Source organism: Odontesthes bonariensis, chromosome 4 (genome assembly GCF_027942865.1).
Source record: "Odontesthes bonariensis isolate fOdoBon6 chromosome 4, fOdoBon6.hap1, whole genome shotgun sequence".
Taxonomy (NCBI): domain Eukaryota; kingdom Metazoa; phylum Chordata; class Actinopteri; order Atheriniformes; family Atherinopsidae; genus Odontesthes; species Odontesthes bonariensis.
This window is the reverse complement of record NC_134509.1, coordinates 17442569-17462239: the sequence shown is the minus strand read 5'-3', so window position 1 is coordinate 17462239 and position 19671 is coordinate 17442569. Positions and strand designations below refer to the sequence as shown.

At 42.5% G+C, this 19671-nt stretch overlaps 2 protein-coding genes across 2 annotated transcripts; both read right to left on the bottom strand.

Annotated features, from left to right (window-relative positions):
* Positions 1-9359: 9359 nt before the first annotated feature.
* On the bottom strand, positions 9360-14587 carry pdia2 (protein disulfide isomerase family A, member 2). The gene is made up of 11 exons (XM_075464462.1): positions 14252-14587; positions 13128-13334; positions 12309-12442; positions 12063-12200; positions 11078-11194; positions 10857-10982; positions 10479-10673; positions 10278-10398; positions 9801-9979; positions 9563-9709; positions 9360-9484 (listed from the first exon to the last, which is right to left on the bottom strand). The coding sequence occupies exons 1-11, from the start codon at positions 14514-14516 to the stop codon at positions 9428-9430; spliced, it is 1686 nt and encodes a 561-aa protein (XP_075320577.1). The 5' UTR covers positions 14517-14587; the 3' UTR covers positions 9360-9427.
* Positions 14588-18102: 3515 nt separating this feature from the next.
* percc1 (proline and glutamate rich with coiled coil 1) lies at positions 18103-19319 on the bottom strand. The gene is made up of 2 exons (XM_075462370.1): positions 19057-19319; positions 18103-18958 (listed from the first exon to the last, which is right to left on the bottom strand). Exon 2 carries the CDS (start codon positions 18943-18945, stop codon positions 18103-18105), a length of 843 nt encoding a protein of 280 aa, XP_075318485.1. The 5' UTR covers positions 18946-18958; positions 19057-19319.
* Between the last annotated feature and the right edge of the window lie 352 nt (positions 19320-19671).

Genomic DNA, 19671 nt, shown 5'->3' with positions numbered 1-19671 from the left:
TTAAGGTAAGTAAAGGTTTTAATGGATTAAAGTGAAATAAAATAATGGTATTTAAAGGGTGATTACGTGATTTTTTTGTTTTATTGTTTTTAATTTACCATAAGATAGGTAAGTGTTTTTAAAGGTTAAGTAGGTGTTTTTTAGTGTTTTTCTTCTTTTTCAGGTATAAGGTAAGTAGGGTGATTACATTGTTGTTTTGTTGTCTTGTTTTACAATTAAATTAGGATAGGTAAGTCTTTTTTTAGAGGGTAAGTAGGTGTTTTTTTTGTTTTTTCTCCCTTTTCAGGTATAAGGTAAGTACCACATATGAAATTAAGGTTAAAGCTGCGGTCGGCAACTTATTTTTACCCCCCTTTCATTGAAAACTGAATAAAGTAGCCTATGAATCAAACATGGGATGTGGAGCGTTTGTGTAACAATTCTGCTTGTGAAAATGCACAAAGCAAATCCCGCTGGTGAGACAAGTATTTAGTTTTCTCGAGATAACGATAACGGCACCTCTCGTGCATCATTCGGTAACCATGGAGACGGCCTGGTCCCCTCAGCTGGTCACTGATGAAGTCGACTATATCAGCAGGATCAGTTAGGTGTAAACGCCTATTGAGCTGCAGTCGAGCCAGCCGTCTCTGATATGAAAGTTATCTCTACAAGACAAACAAATTGCGAACAAATAAAACACATATAAACAGTGTTAATTTTGTCACCCATTTTTTAATTTAGTCTTAGTCTTAGTCTTGTGTCAAAGTGCGTTCTTAGTCTTAGTCAGTTTTAGTCTTTTCACAAATCATTTTTGTTAGTCATGATTTAGTCGACTAAAAATCCTCAACATTTTAGTCTAGTTTTAGTCAGGCGTGGGAAAATGTATTTTAGTCTAGTTTTAGTCAAAACATTTTAGTCTTTAGTCGCAATGCAAGTCCAAGTCAATCAAACTGATATCAACCTGTCTAGTTAGGACATTACTTTTTCCAACTTGAAGGCAGAACACCAAACCTGCTGTTACCAAAAAAGAATATATATATATATATATACATATATACACACTGAAATATGTGATGAAATCTGTGGTAACAGACCAAAAATTAAACAAATTGCAATAGTAATGGTTCATACATTGTATTGATCCTTCAACCCCTTTGTATCACATTAAAAAAAAAACCTACCCTCATCAATTTAGTGGAACATACTTTTTCCAACGTCACAAATAGCAGATTTTACCCACTGAATGGAAAAATGCATTGGAAATCTGCTATTTCTGACCTTTAAAAAAAGCATGTTTCACTAAAGTGATGTAGGTAGACTTTTCATATGTGATGTAGTGTTGCATTACATTTTTTTCTTCCCTTTGTTTCGTGAGCAGTGTATTTCAGGAATATTGTTTTGACTTGCTTTAGTGTCTTGTCTGTTGTTTCAATGAATACAAATGCCATATGCAATTGATTTTACATTTATTAGAAGAAAAAAAACACATAAAAACAATACACACATACTAGGTAACAACTAGCTGGAAAAAAGAATAAAACAATGCAGAGCGGTTATTTGTATCTGTTGCAACTACTTGTCTTTGTTGAGCTTCAGGAAAGCACTTCTTTCCAAAGTAACTCTTGCTCTGTTGCGGCGGCCATTGGAAAGGTCCCCAGTTAAACTAAAGACCCGCTCAGCAAAGGCCTGTGAGGCTGGTATAGCCAGTAGATCTAATGCCAAAGGTTTGAGCATGGGAAATGTGGTAGAGCACTGAGAGGACCAGAACTGTATTCCGGATTGATCAGGGACAGGGTAAGTAGACATGATGGCCCTCATTTATCAAGCCGTCGTAGAAAGCATCGTAGATATGAGCGGAGAACTCGTTGTACGCAGAGGCTCAAGTGAGATTTACAGAACATGCGTACCACACCAATCCCATCGTAAGACCGAGCGGCTGTTGATAAATCCAGCGGCTGAAATCCATCGTAATGATCCTAACCACGCCTTCTACAAAACGGGGCTGAGAGGCCGCACCTCTAGAATTTGCGACATGGATAGACGAAAGGCGGCAAAGAAACGCTGCCAACAGCGTTGACAGCCGTCCCAGCTGTCAACAGCGTTGGCGTTGTAAATCGCAGACCGGACGAGGTATGTATTTTCCCCTACTGTGATGGTCAATAAAATGTGATAAACTCCAGATTAAATTAAATCTAAAATTGAGCGATGTTTTACTTTTTCTCCAGTAAGATCAGGAAGAAGTGGTCCGATATGAAATTGGCCAAAAAAGAAGGTCACAGCTCTCCGACGCAGCATGTCACAAACTGGGGGGCGGAAATCCAGGTTTGGATTTGAGTGCCTTGGAGGAGAGGGTGGCTGGCGTGATCGGAGCTACGTCCTCATCAGGCGTGCCAGGGAAACTTGACACTGATGCGCCCATGCTAGAGCTCGAGAATGGTAAGAATGACTGCACACCCAAGACGTTTAAATAAAACAGTTGCTTTAATTTTCAACACAAATGAGGTTCCTAATCAAACTAATATTTTTCATTCACAGATGAATCCGAAGTGGCATCCGGGCAACCTGACCCGCGCAACGAATACGCGGCCCGTCAACATCCGAAGCGTCTGCCTGCCTCTGCCCCCCGGTCTGCAGCGTCACACCGGCCAGCCGTGTTAACCACAGAGGTCCTAGAAAGACAAACAGAGATCGTGAAGTGGATGATGGCTTTAACACACACCATGCAATCTATCGACAGTACATTGAAAGACATAAATGAAACACTGAAGTCACAGAATAAATGCTGAAAGAAATCGCTGTTCTCCTTTCTTTTTTCCTTGAATAACAGAATGCTTACCGAAAGTCAGAATCGCTGAATAAGTTCCTCTCTCCTCCTGAGCGCTCTTGGCTGTGCAGGCTGGTGGAAGGGATCTCTGGGTACGGGGTCCTCTGGATGTACATCTGGAAATGGCACTCCATTTTTTTGGGCAATGTTATGGAGATCCCCGCATGCAATAATAATATTGCATACCTTTTCGGGCGGATAAGGTTCCCCCCGCAGCCGAGAGACAGATCCAGCTTTAGGAGCCCTATACACCTCTCCACAGTGGCACGCGTGCGCGAATGCGCAAGCGCCTCTCCTGTTTGGTGTGAGGGTGCGCGGTTAAATAATGAGCCATCACTCTTCCAATTACGGAGTTGTACTTGTTTAATTTATTTAATTTGCGTTGTTTATATTTATGTTGAAGTCAAATAAAACATGGGCCTTCTTTAAAGTGATAAGTCTGTAATTTTAACCTAGGGATTTGTTGCGACTCCTGAGCACGCACTAGTGACGCTGCTGTGTTGCAGTCACCGCAAGTCAAAATGGAAAAGTGCGTACACGGCCTCAGACCTGTCGTGGCAATTTCATCTTTCCTGCGCTCACGATGGATTTGATAAATGCCAACCTTTGCGCAGAAAAGAACGTACACACGACCTACGCACGTTTTTCGTCTTACGCAAGTTTGATAAATGAGGGCCGATGTCTTTGAACTTCTGTAGCTCATGTTTTATGGTGTTTGAACTCTTGGGCCTGGGTGGCCGATGGGCACTGAAGAACCGGAACCTTGGCCGCTTTTGCTCCGGTCCCTCCACAACCTCTGTGTTCCCCACAACCCCTTCTTCATCAGTAGTAGCCTCTCCTTGATGGGGTAGAGTGCGGATAATGTATTCTTCAACCTTGGTGAGGATATTCTGCATTGCATCATTGTCAATTATAGTTTCAGAGGACAAACTGACATCAAAAAAAGATGCTGCTGCAGCAAGAGGTGAAAACTTACTTGCCGACACATCCAAGAAACAGCTAAAGCGCACATCTAGGTCTACCAACATCTTCTGTGCGAGTGTTGCTAAACTCACGCAACTCTGTGAATGAGACTGGAGGAAGTCAGCTAGGTGACACTTGAGGTCGAGGAGCGCCGGCACAACTAGAGACAGAGAGCAGGTGTCGCTTTGTAGTACTTTTGTATGTTCAGCGAAAGGGAGGAGCAAGTCCTTCATGACAGTAAGTTTCTGCCATTCACTGGGGAGTAGGCAGTCCCAGCCCATGTTATTTGCCACAGCCGTGACCTGTTCCCTCACCTCAAGCAAGCGTGACACCATTTCGTAGGTACTGGACCATCTTGTTGGGCAGTCCTTCTTGAGGATGAGTTCAGTTCTTTGCAGCAGCTGTTCAGTGGCAACAGAGGACTTCCTGAACTTTTTGACAAGGTGACTAGTCTTGTCCAGGAGACGCCTGATGCTCTGCTCTTTTTGGATCATCCTCACAACAAGTTGAAGCGTGTGGACAACACAAGGGGTCCTCTCCAGTGTCCCATATCTGAGTGAAACACAAAACAACATTATTTTGGTGGTAATAAGACAATACATTTCAGGTTGTAATTAGACAATACATCTAAAACATCCTATTTATCCTGTATCCTGTATATTTTACTTTTTTTTTTTTTTTTATGTTTTTAATGCCAATTGTATAGTTGTATTGTCTTTATTGGACAGGACAGTGAAAAAGTCAGAGGAAACAAATGGGGGAGAGATGGGGTGGTGTTGAGAAATGAGCTAGGCTGGATTCAAACCTGGGTCCATTAGCGCACTACACTACAGAACCCCCATTTCATTCTTTTTAAGTTGAATATTGAAAATCTACAACAGTGTGAAGCCTCTACACACATCAAACACAGACTGACCTTTCATCTGCCTCATCCTCGCCATCAGTGTCCTGGCCATCGTCATCATCATCAGAGCTGGTGTCGTCGTCGTCGTCGTCATCATCATGGCGAAAGGCAGATACCATGTTGCTGCCGTTGTCTGTGATGACCGTCAGGACTTTGTCTTTTGGAATCCCCCATTCATCTAGACACTCATTGACATGTGCAGCAATAGACAGTGCAGTGTGTGGATGAGTCAGCTGCTTTAGGTTCAAAAGGATGTGTTCAGCTTTTTCCTGTTGCACATTGAAGTAGCAGGCACTCACTGCAAGGAAGGAGGCTGTAAGTCCTTTTTTGCTCCAGATGTCTGTTCCGATAGTCACTTTTCGTGCAATTGCCAATCTGCTTTTGAATTTAATTTTTTCGGCCAGGTACATGTGCTCAATTAGATTGGAGGTTTTGGTTTTCTTCGGGACAGTCACCCTTTTATCTAGGACTTTTAACATATTTAAAAACTCCTCGTCTTCAACTGTCCGTAGTGGGAGGCCGGTCCTGGCAATCCATTTCGCTATGGCTTCTTCCTTCTGGCGCTGTTCTCGGGATTCTGTATTGTACTTCAAATTTTGAAAGAAGGCACTTGAAGTTGCGAAAGAGGGGCTGTCTTTGGCTGCCGGGGCTGAGGCTGGGGCTGGGTGGGCGACATCTGGAATCTAGGGTGAGAAATAAATAGGCTACTATGAGGTTTCACAAAACGCTATACAATAGCTCACAAGTATTAATAATGGTGACAAACATAAAATCAGGATACACATACAGTGCTAAATAAATCATTCTGTGTTGATGATTGTTCATATAGACAAGACACAACACCTTTCTTCATTCTCATAACTCGCCATTTCCCTGCCTGTAACCGAGTTTGCATCAAATACGATGTAGCACATTGCTCGTCATGTTGGAAGAAGGCTCAGTCGCGTTACATGTTCGACGAGATTCAGAACTTGTTGAAGCAATACTGAAGTAATCCTACTGTTTAAATAACATGTAAAACAAAGCGGGGTAAAGTCAATATGAGAGAAAGGAAATGTTTTGCCGAAGTTTTCCTTAACTCCTTCATTTACCACTATGTTCACTATATTTCCCAATATAGAAGAAAAAAAACGCCAAACTAATGCAGCATGAGAATCCTATGCTACCTGCATGGGTGTTAGCCTACCATGCTAGCAAACTAACACAGTGATGTATTAACCTCAACCACTCTACTCACTCACCAAGTTATTACAAGTGATGCTTTACCGGACAGCGTAATGTGCTGTCGTCAAACTTGACACCATGTTAAAATGCAAGCGAGTCCATCACTGAAATAGCACATGACATACCCTAGTTGCTTCAACCGTCTGTTTCCATCACTTGGATGAGCACGTAAGCACTTTCACTCGGTTTACCACATTCTGATACGAACATATTGGATGATGCACACCAAAACGCCCCATACAAAAACCGCAATATGAATAGACATGCATCATAATACAGTGGAAACCGCTTATAGTGGTCATGGATATAGTAATCAACCGCTTATATAGATCAAAAGGCTTGGGACAGAATAATTTCTATACAAATGCTGTTTAAATAATCAAGAAATCCGTTTATAATGTTCATTTTTGGCCATTTTATGAATGTAAACATGTGCAAAAATAATTTTAAAACTACATGTAGCTATTTTATTTTTTACTCCCTTGATTCCTTTCTGGACGTCTGCTTCTGCCTCGCTAGCTAACGTAACGGGTTGACACCGGGCAGCAAGCGCGCGAATCATGGCTGGAAAAAGGAAGTCATTTTCTCTGAATGAATAACGTAGTCTCCTCGAGGCGTATGACAAATTACCAAAAACGAGCCAACAAGATGCTGCGGCGAAGCTTGGCATTCCTCAGGTGCTTTTCCCGTCGTTAGCATTCATGACTGTCTCTCGTTGCTTAATTAGACTACACAAGGTAGCCTGAGGAATGCCAAGCTTCGCCGCAGCATCTCGGCTTGCTGCCCGGTGTCAACTCGTTACGTTAGCTAGCGAGGCAGAAGCAGACGTCCAGAAAGGAATCAAGGGAGTAAAACATAAAATAGCAATAAAAATAAGATCATACAAATTCGGTCTTAGTAATCAACCGCTTATAGTGTTCAAATTGGCTCTGGACCAACGTGATTAAGCGGTTTCCACTGTACCTCCATTTGAATCGCTACTTCCATGGACGCTAGTTGTTAGATTAGCTTGCATTCAGACTCACGCCTTACCTTGATATCCGCGTGGTTCAGATGAAGGTGCCTCTTCAGGTTAGTTGTATTTTTCCCAGCAACCTTTTTCTCACACCTGAGGCATTGCGATTTTTTTTCTCCCTCAATATAATCGAAGTGGGACCAGATATCCATCCTCATCTTCCGACCAACAAGGGCAAGCATTATGCTGTTTCAGCAGGTGCACGCTGTCTTCCTTCTAGCTAGCACTGTCTGTGAAGTAGGCAGGCAGTCGCAGCTTATGCCTGCGCGGCAAGAGGACGTTGAACGTGACGTGTCAACTGCCGGCTGAAACACATTTAATCATTTTCAAAAGTTCTGGTGGATCTTCTAAATTATGGTTGACGAAAACAAGGGATTTTTTTTGTTTAGTTTTTATTTCTAGCATGGCATGTTCGTCTCGTTTTTGTTTGTCAACGAAATGCATCTCATGACACAGTTTTCGTTTGTGTTTTTTTAGAACACTGTAGTCTCGTCATCGTCACGTCTTTTGTGATAGGGAAAGGCTCGTCAACGAACATTTTTAGTCTCGTCTCGTTTAACGAAATTAACACTGCATATAAACAGGGGCGGACTGGGGAGAAAAAGTGGCCTCGAAAACCATCGGTAAATTAACTCGTTATCTCGAGAAAATGATCATTGTTTTCTCAAGATAACGACATAATTATCTCGAGAAAACCATAAAAAAAAAGTTTATACGTACCACGTCCGCTCTGGGCTTCCGTAGAGTTTGACCCTGTCAAACAATCACTTTATTCTCAAGAAATTCAACTTTCTGGAAAGATACTAGAAAACATGTTAACTAGTTGTCCCGTTTAATGTGTCAGGCAGAGTGATGACGTCATTCGACCTCACATTAGCCTGCTTAGTAAGACAAGATGATTAGAGTTTGATATAAAACACCCGTTTTAAAAGTACATTAAAAAGCCCTCTTAGCACAGTCTCCCATACCATACAACGCTGCACATTACATGTTACAGTATGCTTGTTAATGAGAGCAGTGAACTCAGTTGGAGCCACTGAGCTGGAAGCCATTTGCCTGGTGGAAGATTTTTCACCGCCTTCAGTGTAATGTGGAATGTAGAATTGGGTAACCCTTTTTTGTATGTTCAGTAGGTAAGCTTGCTGAGAAACAATGGATATGACAGAAAATATCCTAATGTAAAAATTGATCTCTGCACATATGCATGTACATAACTATATGTATGATGCACATGTGTAACTCTTTTTACATAAAAGTGAAGGGGGAAAGCTTTGGCACAGAAACTGGACCGTGTGGTGGGCAAAAAATAAAAGGCACAAGTGTGCAGGTCCAAGCACAAAGTCTCATCATAGAGGACAGTGAAACTCCTGATGTGAATGGCGCCATTATAAGTCACTCACTGACAAACCTACGTTATAAAAAGGACGCAGAGATCAGTAGTTGAGAGGAGGAGAGTTTTACGTCTCAAGTTCCTCAGCAGTCATGCTTTCCATGTCTTTCCATGTATGTAGGTTTGCAATGCAAGCAGCAGCATTGGCTCCTCATTCGCAGTTTGGATGCTCATGATGTGGTCCTGGTTCTGGGAATCCAATTGTGTCCTGCCCTCACATTCCCTAGTGAGGGCACGTATGTCTTGCTTTAGCTTTGTCATTTTCCAGATGCTGTTTTTACACTTTTGAATTATTTCTTTCTTCAAATAATCAGTTGTGATATGCTCAGATTGGCTTTTGGAATTGTGGGTAACTGCCAGTCTGGTTGCATAAAGCAGACATAATTCTGCAAACAGCACTTGGTTGATAGGGATGGCGACACGTTGGAATTTTTCCTTTAAAAACATATTTGGATGTCAATCATTGACTTTTATAAAGAAGGCCATATCCATTAAACCTTCTCGAAAAAAATAAAAATAAAAATAGAATAAAACATTCACACTCGATGAAACAGACCTTTCAAAATATGGATAGCATGCACAAAGAGGAATGCAGGGATGTCCTGACACTTTTAGAGTTGTAAAAACAATCTATCATGGATCAATTTTTTTTTTTTTAAACACGTCTTAAAACCCATTTTTATTCCTTGGTTTTTAACCCAGCATGAGTTTCTGTTATTGTTTTTATTGTTTTAATATGGTTGTTGTCTATTGTTGTTTTTGCATTGTTCTTGTGTTTTATGCCTGGTATTTTGTGTTGTACAGCACTTTGTTTCAGCCACAGCTGTGTTAAAAGGCTATATAAATAAAGTTGAGTTGAGTTGAATGCATTGCACGTATGTCTGTTTTGTCAAAAGCTGACAAATTCAACTTTAGCAGATCCATTAGTATCGGAAATTACTTCAAGAGACCTTTCGCAAGGATAGCTGGATCAACCTCTGCACAGGAAAGGTGCTTAAAAGGACATTATGTTGCAGAAGTTGAGGGCCATTCATAATAATTCCACATGCACACGTTTTATAAGTGTATCACTTTTATTAAGAAAAAAAGGAAGATGTGAGGTTGCACTTAATTTGCTGGAATGTGTTATTACAGCTCGTCTTTGGACGTTTCGTTGGTGTTAACCTCTGAGGACTCATCTGTCTCCTGAAAAACGGGAGAAGAAAACCTTGTCAGTCAAGGCGTAGTTGAGGGAAGAATGTTTAAGTAGCAACGAAAGCAAACCTTGCTGTGGTCACCAGTGTCGTCCTCAGTGTCTGGAACTTCATCCTCATCCTCATCCTCATCACTTTCATCCTTTGGCAGCACTCCTCCATTATCCAGGAACTTAGAAAATGTCTCCAGATCCCTTTTTCCAGTGTAGTTTATTACCTGAGAGAAAAGGAGTCTTCTAAAATCTGTGCAGAGTGTGTGGGTTGTTGCATGTGTGTGTGTGCGTGTGTGTGTGTGTGTGTGTGTTTACCTCTTTGCCCCCAGCTGGGAAATATTTGAGAGTTGGAAATCCATCAATCGCAACCGACTCCAATTCATTGGCTGTGCCGTCCATCTTGGCTATGATGATGTCATCCTGGTCGGCGTATTTCTCACCCAGTTGCTCCCAGATGGGAGTCAGTTCCTTACAGTGTCCACACCAGGGAGCATCTACACACACAGACACACACAGTTAGGAGATGAATGGGGGAATTGGTAGAAATTCTTGGAAGAACATCAATGCACCGCTGTTACTCCCCTTGTGTGGACGTGTCTTTCTCTTTTTTCTGCTATATTTTGCAACTTTTACTAAATGTTTTTTTATCCAGTCAGATCAAGTTTTTTTTGGTTATTTTCCCCTCATGCTTTTCTTTTTTTACTGACTTAATTTGCAGACACTTTTTCCAGGACGATAATTTAGACATACACATGTGTACAGCTTACAGGGTTAAAGTGCAGAGTGACTTACAAAACTCCACAAAGACATTTTTAGTCTGGTCCAAAGCTACAGATTCAAAGTTCTTGCCCACCAGGACTTTGACTGGTCCTTTGCTCCAGTCCTCTGGGATCTCCTCAGACCGATAGTATGGCTGTAGCACACAAAAGGACAAGTCATTGAATTTAATGCTGCTGTGCAAGTTAATATGAATAGAGGGCGTGTGTGTCTTACTTTCGCAGTGCCATCCACAACTTCCTGGCACAACTGTCGCAACGAATCAACAGTGAGGTCCCCAGAGTCAATGCTGAACTTCTTCTGTGTGTCCATATTGATGATGCGAACAGTGGGAGTGTCGCTCTCAGACACTCCAAAGTAGTTCAGTACATGTGACAGGGCTGACGTCACATCAATCTTAATGAATAGCATCTGCAAAACACACACAGATTTGAGTTTCTGTAACTTCTGAGAATCTGATCCTAAATAATGATTTGTGTGACGTGGACCCAGTTTTGTCTCCAAGAACAAGTCGAGCTCCCACAATGTGACTGCACAAACAGACTGAAATACCCACAACATGAAAGATACAATGAACACACACCAAGCAATTACCTTTCCCTTCAACTCTTTGGCGACAGTCCTAAAGTCATCCAACAGATTCATGTGACTCTCCACAGTAGAGTTGATGAACAGCAGGCTGTGCAGGAGGATGGGAGAGCTGAAGATATTTTCTGCTGTCTGAAAACGCACACACACACAGAATTATTTCTATTTCGCCTCAGGTTTTTGATTCAAATTGTGTAATCGTGTATGTGAGCATGTGTGTGTATTACCTCCTGGGTGAATGGGATGATCAGCTCCAGGCTGTTTTCCTTAATGAAGGCAGTCAGGTTTTGTTTGTCCAACTTCCCGTCCTCTGACAACATAAAGTCTGCTCTGCCGTCGTCAAACTAGGAAACACACGCCGGTTTGCTTCACTAACATACACCACTTATCTCTTCCAGTTTTTAAATTAGCCGGCAACTGATTGATTGAGCCAACAGAAAACAAAAAATGTAGTCATTACAATTATTCAGCTCTTTTATCAAGTAAAATTAATAATAATAAAGGTTGCTGATTCCAGCTCCTCAGATGTGAAGAGGTGTTGCTTTTAAGGCTTCGATATCAGTTCAAAGTCCAAATCTTTGCATTTTTAGAGCCTTATGCCACTCTAAAGTATATAAACAACAATAAACAACATATACTAAAAATCAAGAATCTGAAGTTAACATGTATCTTTTTGCATTCGTCTATTTGTAGTCCGTCATCAGTTGATTTTCCTCTGTGTGTTCATTTTGTATCTCTCTATACTCGTATAACATCCATTTGGGGGGGGGGGGTGTCTGTGTTGTTGTTTAATGACGCATAATAAATGACTGAAGCTCTGATTTAGATCCTGATTGACCCCTGATTTTTTTGTGTATATGTAACACAATTTGTCTGGCATGAAACTGAAGAAAGACACGGAGTAAAACACTAAAATCTGACTAAGACTTATTCCCACAGTGGTCCTCGCATCCGTTCGGACCCTTGTGATGGGCTTTCCTTTTATTAACTCGAGCCCTATTTATTATCATCCGTTTATTGTGTCGTAAAAGATTAAATTAGAAAAAAAAAAAAAAAAGTCGTCAAGCCTTCACTGTACTTGGATATCATATTTGGACATTCAGACAGTAATGTCTGTCATGTATCTCTGAGCAGCAAAATCAACAACATCCACCGTCTCGCATCTCTGCTTCTCTGCCCTACAAAAAAAAGCAGACTCGTCGATCCTCATACCTTTTTGAAGAGCACCACTGTGTCTCCTTTCACCTCATACTTCTGGAAAACTTCAGGAGTTGCTGTGACTGCAAACTCTGTGTCGGGCAAATCAAAAGCAACTTCCTTCAACGCCTTGGCTGCCTCGCTTTCCAGACTCTGTGGAAAAGGAACCAAACAGAGTGCGACAAAATACAGTTGCACAAAAATGTATTGATATGACATGATAGAAGGGAAATGCTGCATATACATTAGAGAAAAGCATACATCAAAAAATCCAATAACGGTGATGTTATGGGCATCGATGAACTCAGCTGCAGAGTCTGCAGTGCTGATAATTTGAGCACCAGGGCCTGTACGACGCTTCATCCACTGGATTATTCCCACTACCGTCCTTTTACCTAGAAAACAAAAACAGACAAACCATGTTACCTCGTGTGGAAATTAAGGTTAAGTTCACTTACTTGTGAGACAGTTTTTCTTTTTCTTTTCTTTTTTTCCTATGTGCAGTCTTGAGACATGCCTAACTATATTATTTGGGATGCTGGGTTGCAGCGTCCCCTTAGGGTGGGAGGGAAGCTCTGCTGTGATTGGTTGTTACAATAACAGAGGGGCTCTGACAATAAACTTGTGGCTGACAGACTAGATGAAGTGTCTGAAAAACACTGTCACTGCTTGAAAAGTGCGGGTCTATACAGGGGAAGAATACTCTACTGAGTATTTTTCATTGTTGATACTCATGTTCTACTAAAATCCTTTTGGACAATATTGTACCAGGATCGTATTTTGCAAAGACGTCAGTCCCCTTTTATTCACGGCAAGTGGTGATTTGTGACGTCAGATCATGTGAAAAGCATGGAAGTTGAGAGCCCTGCTTTAATCTTGCTAACTTTGTGTGTGTTAGCATCATCACTGCGGAAACATACAGTTTCTCACAGTCATGATGAGGGTGGCAGACGGCCATACTTGGTGTTTACTTGGGTTTTACAAAGAGACCAAAGAAAGAAAAGAAAGTGCGATGATGAAATGGCACAGAGCAGAGATGAACAGGTAAACGGCTGTGGTGGATGCCTGCTGTGTACTCACCAGAGTAGTGAACAGGCTGCTTGCGGTCTCCGTCGGTGAACAGTTTCAGAGTGGGGAAGTTTCCTACATCAAACTCATCAGCCAGCTCTTTCTCCTCTGTGGCATCCACTTTGGCCAAACGGATCTCTGGTTCCTCTTTCTTCAGCTTCTCAGCAGCCTCAGCATAAACTGGCTCCAGCTTTTGGCAGTGGCCACACCAGGGAGCATCTACACACAAAAGACAAACATTTTTTCCAGGGCAAGACTAAAAAAAGAGTTTATCTGAACTTGGGCCTCACGAGGGAGCGTTCTGACACTTTCAGAGTTTGACCCTGAGAAAGAGTTACTGGGTTTTAACCAAAGCAGGTCTCCATTCTGTTGCTATCGGCAGCTCCTGTCCAGATACGGATGGAAATTAGCTGCTGATAGCAGAAATGGCAGTTGGGCTCAGCTTTTATCCCCTCCCTGCCACAACCTCGACTCTTGTAATGCTGAGCTCATCTGTGGGAGAGTTGCACCTGTACAACATCTGGACGGGACGGGCCACGTGTACTTACAAACGTTTGTCCGTATATATGATAATACCTCAATACTGTTTCATTAAAATACTGGTGAAGCGTCCACTTTATACTGGACGAAAAGTTATAGCTCCCCAAGTCAGATATTCCTGAAGCTTTTGGAGATATCTCACAATCCTCTTCAGTTAACTCAAGATTTTGAAAGACACACTTTCAGGTGTCAGGTGAGATTTTAACATTATGTCAGCACATCAAAACTCACCCGTGGCATTTTTTAACACAAACTCTCTACAAATAAACTCTTCTTGTAACTATCTTTTTCAGATCAACATATGTCATCACTGATGTTATTTTTAGTAAAAAAAAAAGCAACACAAATGTAAAACACATTTTTTCACACGATAGTACCTAATCAGAGGAAGTTGGGACAGATCAAAACATGCATTTTAAAGAAATAAGAAAAAAAACCTAAAAAGCAAAGATTCTTCCTTTGACTTGAATTGGACAAATTGAGATTTTTTTTTTTAAAGGGTTTAAATGCACTTATTGTACACAAAAAAACAGTATTTATGGTAATGATGATCTGTTTATTCATAGCGTTGCACTTAATATTTTGATAATACTCACAGAATTCAACCAATAAATATTTATTCTCGCTGAGAGCTCTGGCAAAGTTGTTGATGTGAAGAACCATGACATCTTTCTCTTCTTCGATCTCCGTCGTTTTCTCCTTCTTTGGCTTCTCTTCAGTTTCCTCCTCTGACGTGTCCTCTGTTGCCTCCTCTGATGCGTCTCCTTGTGTGTCTGTCTGTTTGTCAGCGTCTGAGCCGTTGGCCTGGACCAATGAGGCCCACAGCAGCAGGGCCAGCAGAGTTATGGACAAAAGCCTCATGTTTGTGTTTCTGTGAGAGCTGCTCTGGTACCTCCGCCCAGGTGTGGGGAAACCTTCAGTTCATGTGTCACTAAAAGTGTGTACGTTTACTTATCTCAGATGGAGAGTGTGTGTCAAAATGTTACTGGCCTTCCCTCTCATCCAATCAGATGTTACCGCTTGCAGAGGACTCTATCCGGTCTACATAGGCCAATGGAATGGTGCCATGTAGATTCAGAATTGGGTAAACTGGCTGATAGACTAAAAAAGAAAAATAATCAAATGAACAAAGTTTTTCTTTCTTTTTTTCTCTCCAGTTTTGCTTGTAACCTTTAAACAGGCCCTATTACCCAACAAATTGTGGCATTTGTACACACTTCCTCCACTTCTAGGCCCTTATCAGACCCTCATTTACCTAAAAACAGCCACAGTGATAGGAACAGGTAGATTACAAGCTCTCAATCTTTCCCTCTTTTACCACACAACTTATGTCTACTAAAACAGCGGCAGCCACCTTCACCTGCTGGGTCCCTGTTTACTGGAACTTTTTAGACGTGCTGTTTCTTCATAAAAAACGATTAGTTATATGATTACACAGATGGTTTTGTGCTAGCATTTTTAGACATGGGCTTAATGTGATCCCACACCAACACTGCTGAGATCAATGGTGTTACTCACCACAATGAAACGTACACTTGTAACAGTGAAAGTATTTCCAATAGCGCTTAGTAGACATTGGTGTAAGAGTTTAGGTTCAAGGTGACATATTATGGTTTAAATTTTTCTTTCACTGTGTTGTGGCTTTTCCTTTTTTTAGGGGGGCTTTTTATGCCTTTAATGGATAGGACAGTTGGAGAGAGACAGGAAGCAGGGGGCAAAGAGAGGGGGAAGACATGCAGAAAAGGGCCGTCCGGTGCGGGATTCGAACCGGGGCCAGCTGCAGCGAGGACTGTAGTCTCTGTACATGGGGCGGCTGCTTAACCCACTACACCACCGACTGCCCCAGTGTTATGGCTTTTCTGTGCTACAAAGCTCAAATCAAGTTTTTAACCCTTTTAACCCTTTTATCATGTTTTATCATATGTTGTTTCTATCAGTATGCAAGAGGACATCTCATGGACATCGCCATGGCTGAGCAGCTCCAATTTGGAACTGCACCAATGCTCCAAATCACAGATTTAAACTGTTAGCGATTCATACATCCCAGCAAGATCAGGCTCATTTGCATCGTGGATCCCAGAGGAATAAACACATTTTTAAAAAATATATCTCGACCATTTTGATACATATTAAGTCGACAGAAATCTATTTTCAATTCTTGGAGGACAATTTTTAAGTCAAACCCTTAAGAAACCAAACAACATGAAACCCTTAAGTTAAAATTTCCCTCTTCTCCAGGGCTCATTTTCATTGTTGCTTGTTTAACTTATATACACATATACATATATACATATATATATATATATATATATATATTTATGTTGAAGAATTATGAGAAATGGGTTTGACTGAACTGTGTGCCCTGAAATGCTTCTGTACATCACTGCGGCAAGATAAGAAAAGTAACTACCAGGTTCAGTCTGTAAGAACAACCTTTGGTTGATGGATAAAAGACTATGGGATCAAATAAGGGTCAGAAATATTTTGCACTTGTGCAATGATGTTCACATGTGTAACAAAGTTTTGGAGTTCTAAAAATAGTTTGTGTATGCTATCCATCCATCCATCCATCCATCCATCCATTATCTTCCGCTGGTCCGGGGGTCGGGTCGCGGGGGCAGCAGCTTGAGCAAAGAGACCCAGACGTCCCTGTCCCCGGCCACTTCCTCCAGCTCTTCTGGGGGGACCCCGAGGCGTTCCCAGGCCAGCCGAGAGACATAGTCTCTCCAACGTGTCCTGGGTCTTCCCCGGGGCCTCCTCCCAGTGGGACGGGCCCGGAACACCTCACCGGGGAGGCGTCCAGGAGGCATCCTAACCAGATGCCCGAGCCACCTCATCTGACTCCTCTCGATGCGGAGGAGCAGCGGTTCTACTCCGAGCCCCTCCCGGATGACCGAGCTTCTCACCCTATCTCTAAGGGAGAGCCCAGACACCCTGTGGAGGAAACTCATTTCAGCCGCTTGTATTCGCGATCTCGTTCTCTCGGTCACTACCCACAGCTCGTGACCATAGGTGAGGGTAGGAACATAGATTGACCGGTAAATCGAGAGATTCGCCTTCTGGCTCAGCTCCTTCTTCACCACGACGGGCCGGTGCAGAGCCCGCATCACTGCAGACGCCGCACCAATCCGTCTGTCAATCTCCTGCTCCATTCGTCCCTCACTCGTGAACAAGACCCCGAGATACTTAAACTCCTTCACTTGGGGAAGGATCTCATTCCCGACCCGGAGAGGGCATTCCACCTTTTTTTGTGTATGTGCAAAGCATATTTGTATTTGTTTTCAGTCACTTTACAAAACTATTTTTACAACTTCAGAACTTTGTTACACATGTGAACATCATTGTACAAGTGCAAAATCTTTCTGATTTGATCCCATAAAAGACAGTCTTTCCTTGTCCATGTAAACAAGACTAAATAAGAATGGCCATGAAAAATAAAGCCAGGGACACTGATGTTGTTAAAACAGTCTTTAATTTCTCAGTTGCTTATCTGGAAATGGAATACCTTAAAATTACAGTTATGGCCTGGTTCTAGTGCCATTCCAGTAGGGTAGCCCGGAAAGCATTAAACCACTAGATCTCACGAATAAGAAGAGGCTGAGGAACTGTTTGGGTGCTCTGAATCTAAAACTATTGGCCTACATTAAACACATACGAAAAATCTGAGTATTTTTCTCAAGTGACTGAAATAAGGGAGAACAAACCGTGCCAGAATGTAAAGATCTATAGTTTTATTAAGTAAAATAACACTTAAAAAACTAATTAAAGAAAGAAAAAAAGGTTTTTTTACCCACTGAGTCAACATTTTAAAGTGTTTCCCTGCATTAAATGGGTTTCTGAGGATATTTGTGCTGCTTTTCCAACACAAAAAAGTGAGTTTTAATCTCAACAGTAGTAGAGTTAGGAAAAGCAGGCAGAAAGCAGAGATGGATGAAGACTTTCTGCTACACGGAGCGCCGTCTCAACCAAGTCCAATTACCAACAGTGTATTCTCTTTGCCAATGCTGGCTTTAGTTGCTGATCAGTATTCATTAACATCACTGACAGTTCTATGAGGACTGGGCAAATTAAGAGTGTACTTTTCTACTGTAGAAATAATGACCTGGTTATTCGAAAGTCTTTCTTCAGTAAACCATAGTGAAAACTAGAAGTAAAAGTTTCTAGAAGCAAATCACTGACATCTTTCAAAGCAGTGAGCTTCACAGAGTTAGCTTCTTTCATCCTGATTGTAATAGGACAACAAAATAAGTCAAACAGGTGTAAAGACGTGGTGTTGTGCACCTGCACGAGTGTCTGCATGACATACCAAGACAAACTGCTGAGATTTTCTTCCTCTCTTAAAGGAACGGACCCCGAAAAGCAAACAATCGAAGCTGTATTGGTGTCTTAGCAGTGCAGGAGATGAATGGAGTCACTTGGATGTCAGTCTCAGTCGGCAGTTGTGTGTTTAATGCTGCATGTGTGTGTCCTCTGTCAGTGTGTGATTGAACTCTGGGTTTGGGTCCCAGTCTGCCAGCAGATCGCTGAAGTCCAGCTGAGTGCTCTCGAGGGTGTGTGTGTTGTGGTGTGCGATGGGGTTAAAGTGCACATGTCTGTTTCCGTTGGTGTGTGTGCCGTCCTGCGAAGCTGCGCTGCCGTCTGCGTGTGAGACGCCGGGTGTGTTGCTGAAACTGATCAGAGCGCAGTGGGGGAGCGGCTCCGTCCAGAAGCTGAGTGGGAGATGCCTCTTGATCATTGGTTGGCCTCTGCCCTGACTCAGGCCCCTGTGGTCAAACAGTTCCGCCAGGGGCCCAAGACTACCGTTGTCCTTGGCAACAGTGACTGCAGGATCATCAGCATGAGCCAGAAGGCTGTTCTCTTGCTCCTCCGGACTGCCTGCCCTTGCGATTCTCAGCAGATCATCGTAGTAACGCAGACGCCCGCCAGTCGTCATGGAAACAGAGTCGCTGTAGATGTCACAACCTTCTCTGTCGTCAGAGCAGCGACCGAAATACCGTTGGACATCACGACTGATGAGGTCAGCAAACCTTAGCAGCTGCTTGGTCACATCCAGGGCAGCGTGAGAGGGGTTCAAAAGGAACCCATCTAAACACTCTTCTTCATCCTCCTGAGCCTCACAATCCTCATCCTCCTCCTCTTCTTCTCTTTCTTCTCCATCTGCTCTCCCCTCTGACTTTTCCTCCAGTTCCTCCTCCTCATCTTCCTTGCATGGAGAGTGCTGGAAAATTATGGGATAATAGCTTGGAGTTGGGGCCTGGATGAGGAAGTTCCTGATGACTTCTGCGGCCATGTTGGTAACAACCCTGGAGAGGAAAATGCAAAGGAGGAAAAGTCAGAATCTAACACAACAGAGGTTTGTTTCCAAGAGAAGCACATTGAGCAGGTTGAACAGCTTTCTTACCTTGTGAATTAGACACCAGGTTCAACTTTGTTCGGTCTCTTATGTAAAAAAGAAGTCTGGCCCGGGTCACTGAAGGATCCACTTTTTGTGTGTGCATACGTATTACTGGTCCAGCACGATTGTCACTGCATATATACCTCAGCACATGGCCGCAGGCGTGTGTGTCTCGTGTGGGATGAGGCAGCTTCCAGAACAAATATTTGCGTACAGGACTGGTCAAACACACTTTGTTTACTTTATCACTGGGCAACCGGGGAGGGGTCCGAGGCTAATGGATCCTCTGCTAAGGGAGGATGAAGAGCTGTTACACACAGACACACAAACACATCATTACGTTTTTCCCGTCTCTGTTATAAGGCTAGTTAAAGGATAAAAAAGCATGAAATCAAATCATACGCTGTTTTGACTTCTAAAGGGGGAACGCTCTGAACTCTCATCGGCCACCGCACGCCACACCCAGATGCAGCACGACCAGAGGACACACACACCTAAAGAGGACAATCATTTCAAAACATCCTCTTTGTCCTCCATACTGTATCATTAATCGTCTCTGCCCTGTCTTTGGTGCCCAAAGTTAATCATTTTATGTGAGGAAATAATCTTCAAAAACGAAGG

Coding starts and splice junctions, on each gene's coding strand:
- percc1 (XM_075462370.1), bottom strand. CDS start 18,945: ATGGCCGCAGAAGTCATCAGGAACTTCCTCATCCAGGCCCCAACTCCA.
- pdia2 (XM_075464462.1), bottom strand. CDS start 14,516: ATGAGGCTTTTGTCCATAACTCTGCTGGCCCTGCTGCTGTGGGCCTCA. Junction 11,195..12,062: donor CAGTGGTGCTCTTCAAAAAG/GTATGAGGATCG, acceptor TGTGTTTCCTAG/TTTGACGACGGCAGAGCAGA. Junction 9,980..10,277: donor AAATGTCTTTGTGGAGTTTT/GTAAGTCACTCT, acceptor CTGTGTGTGTAG/ATGCTCCCTGGTGTGGACAC.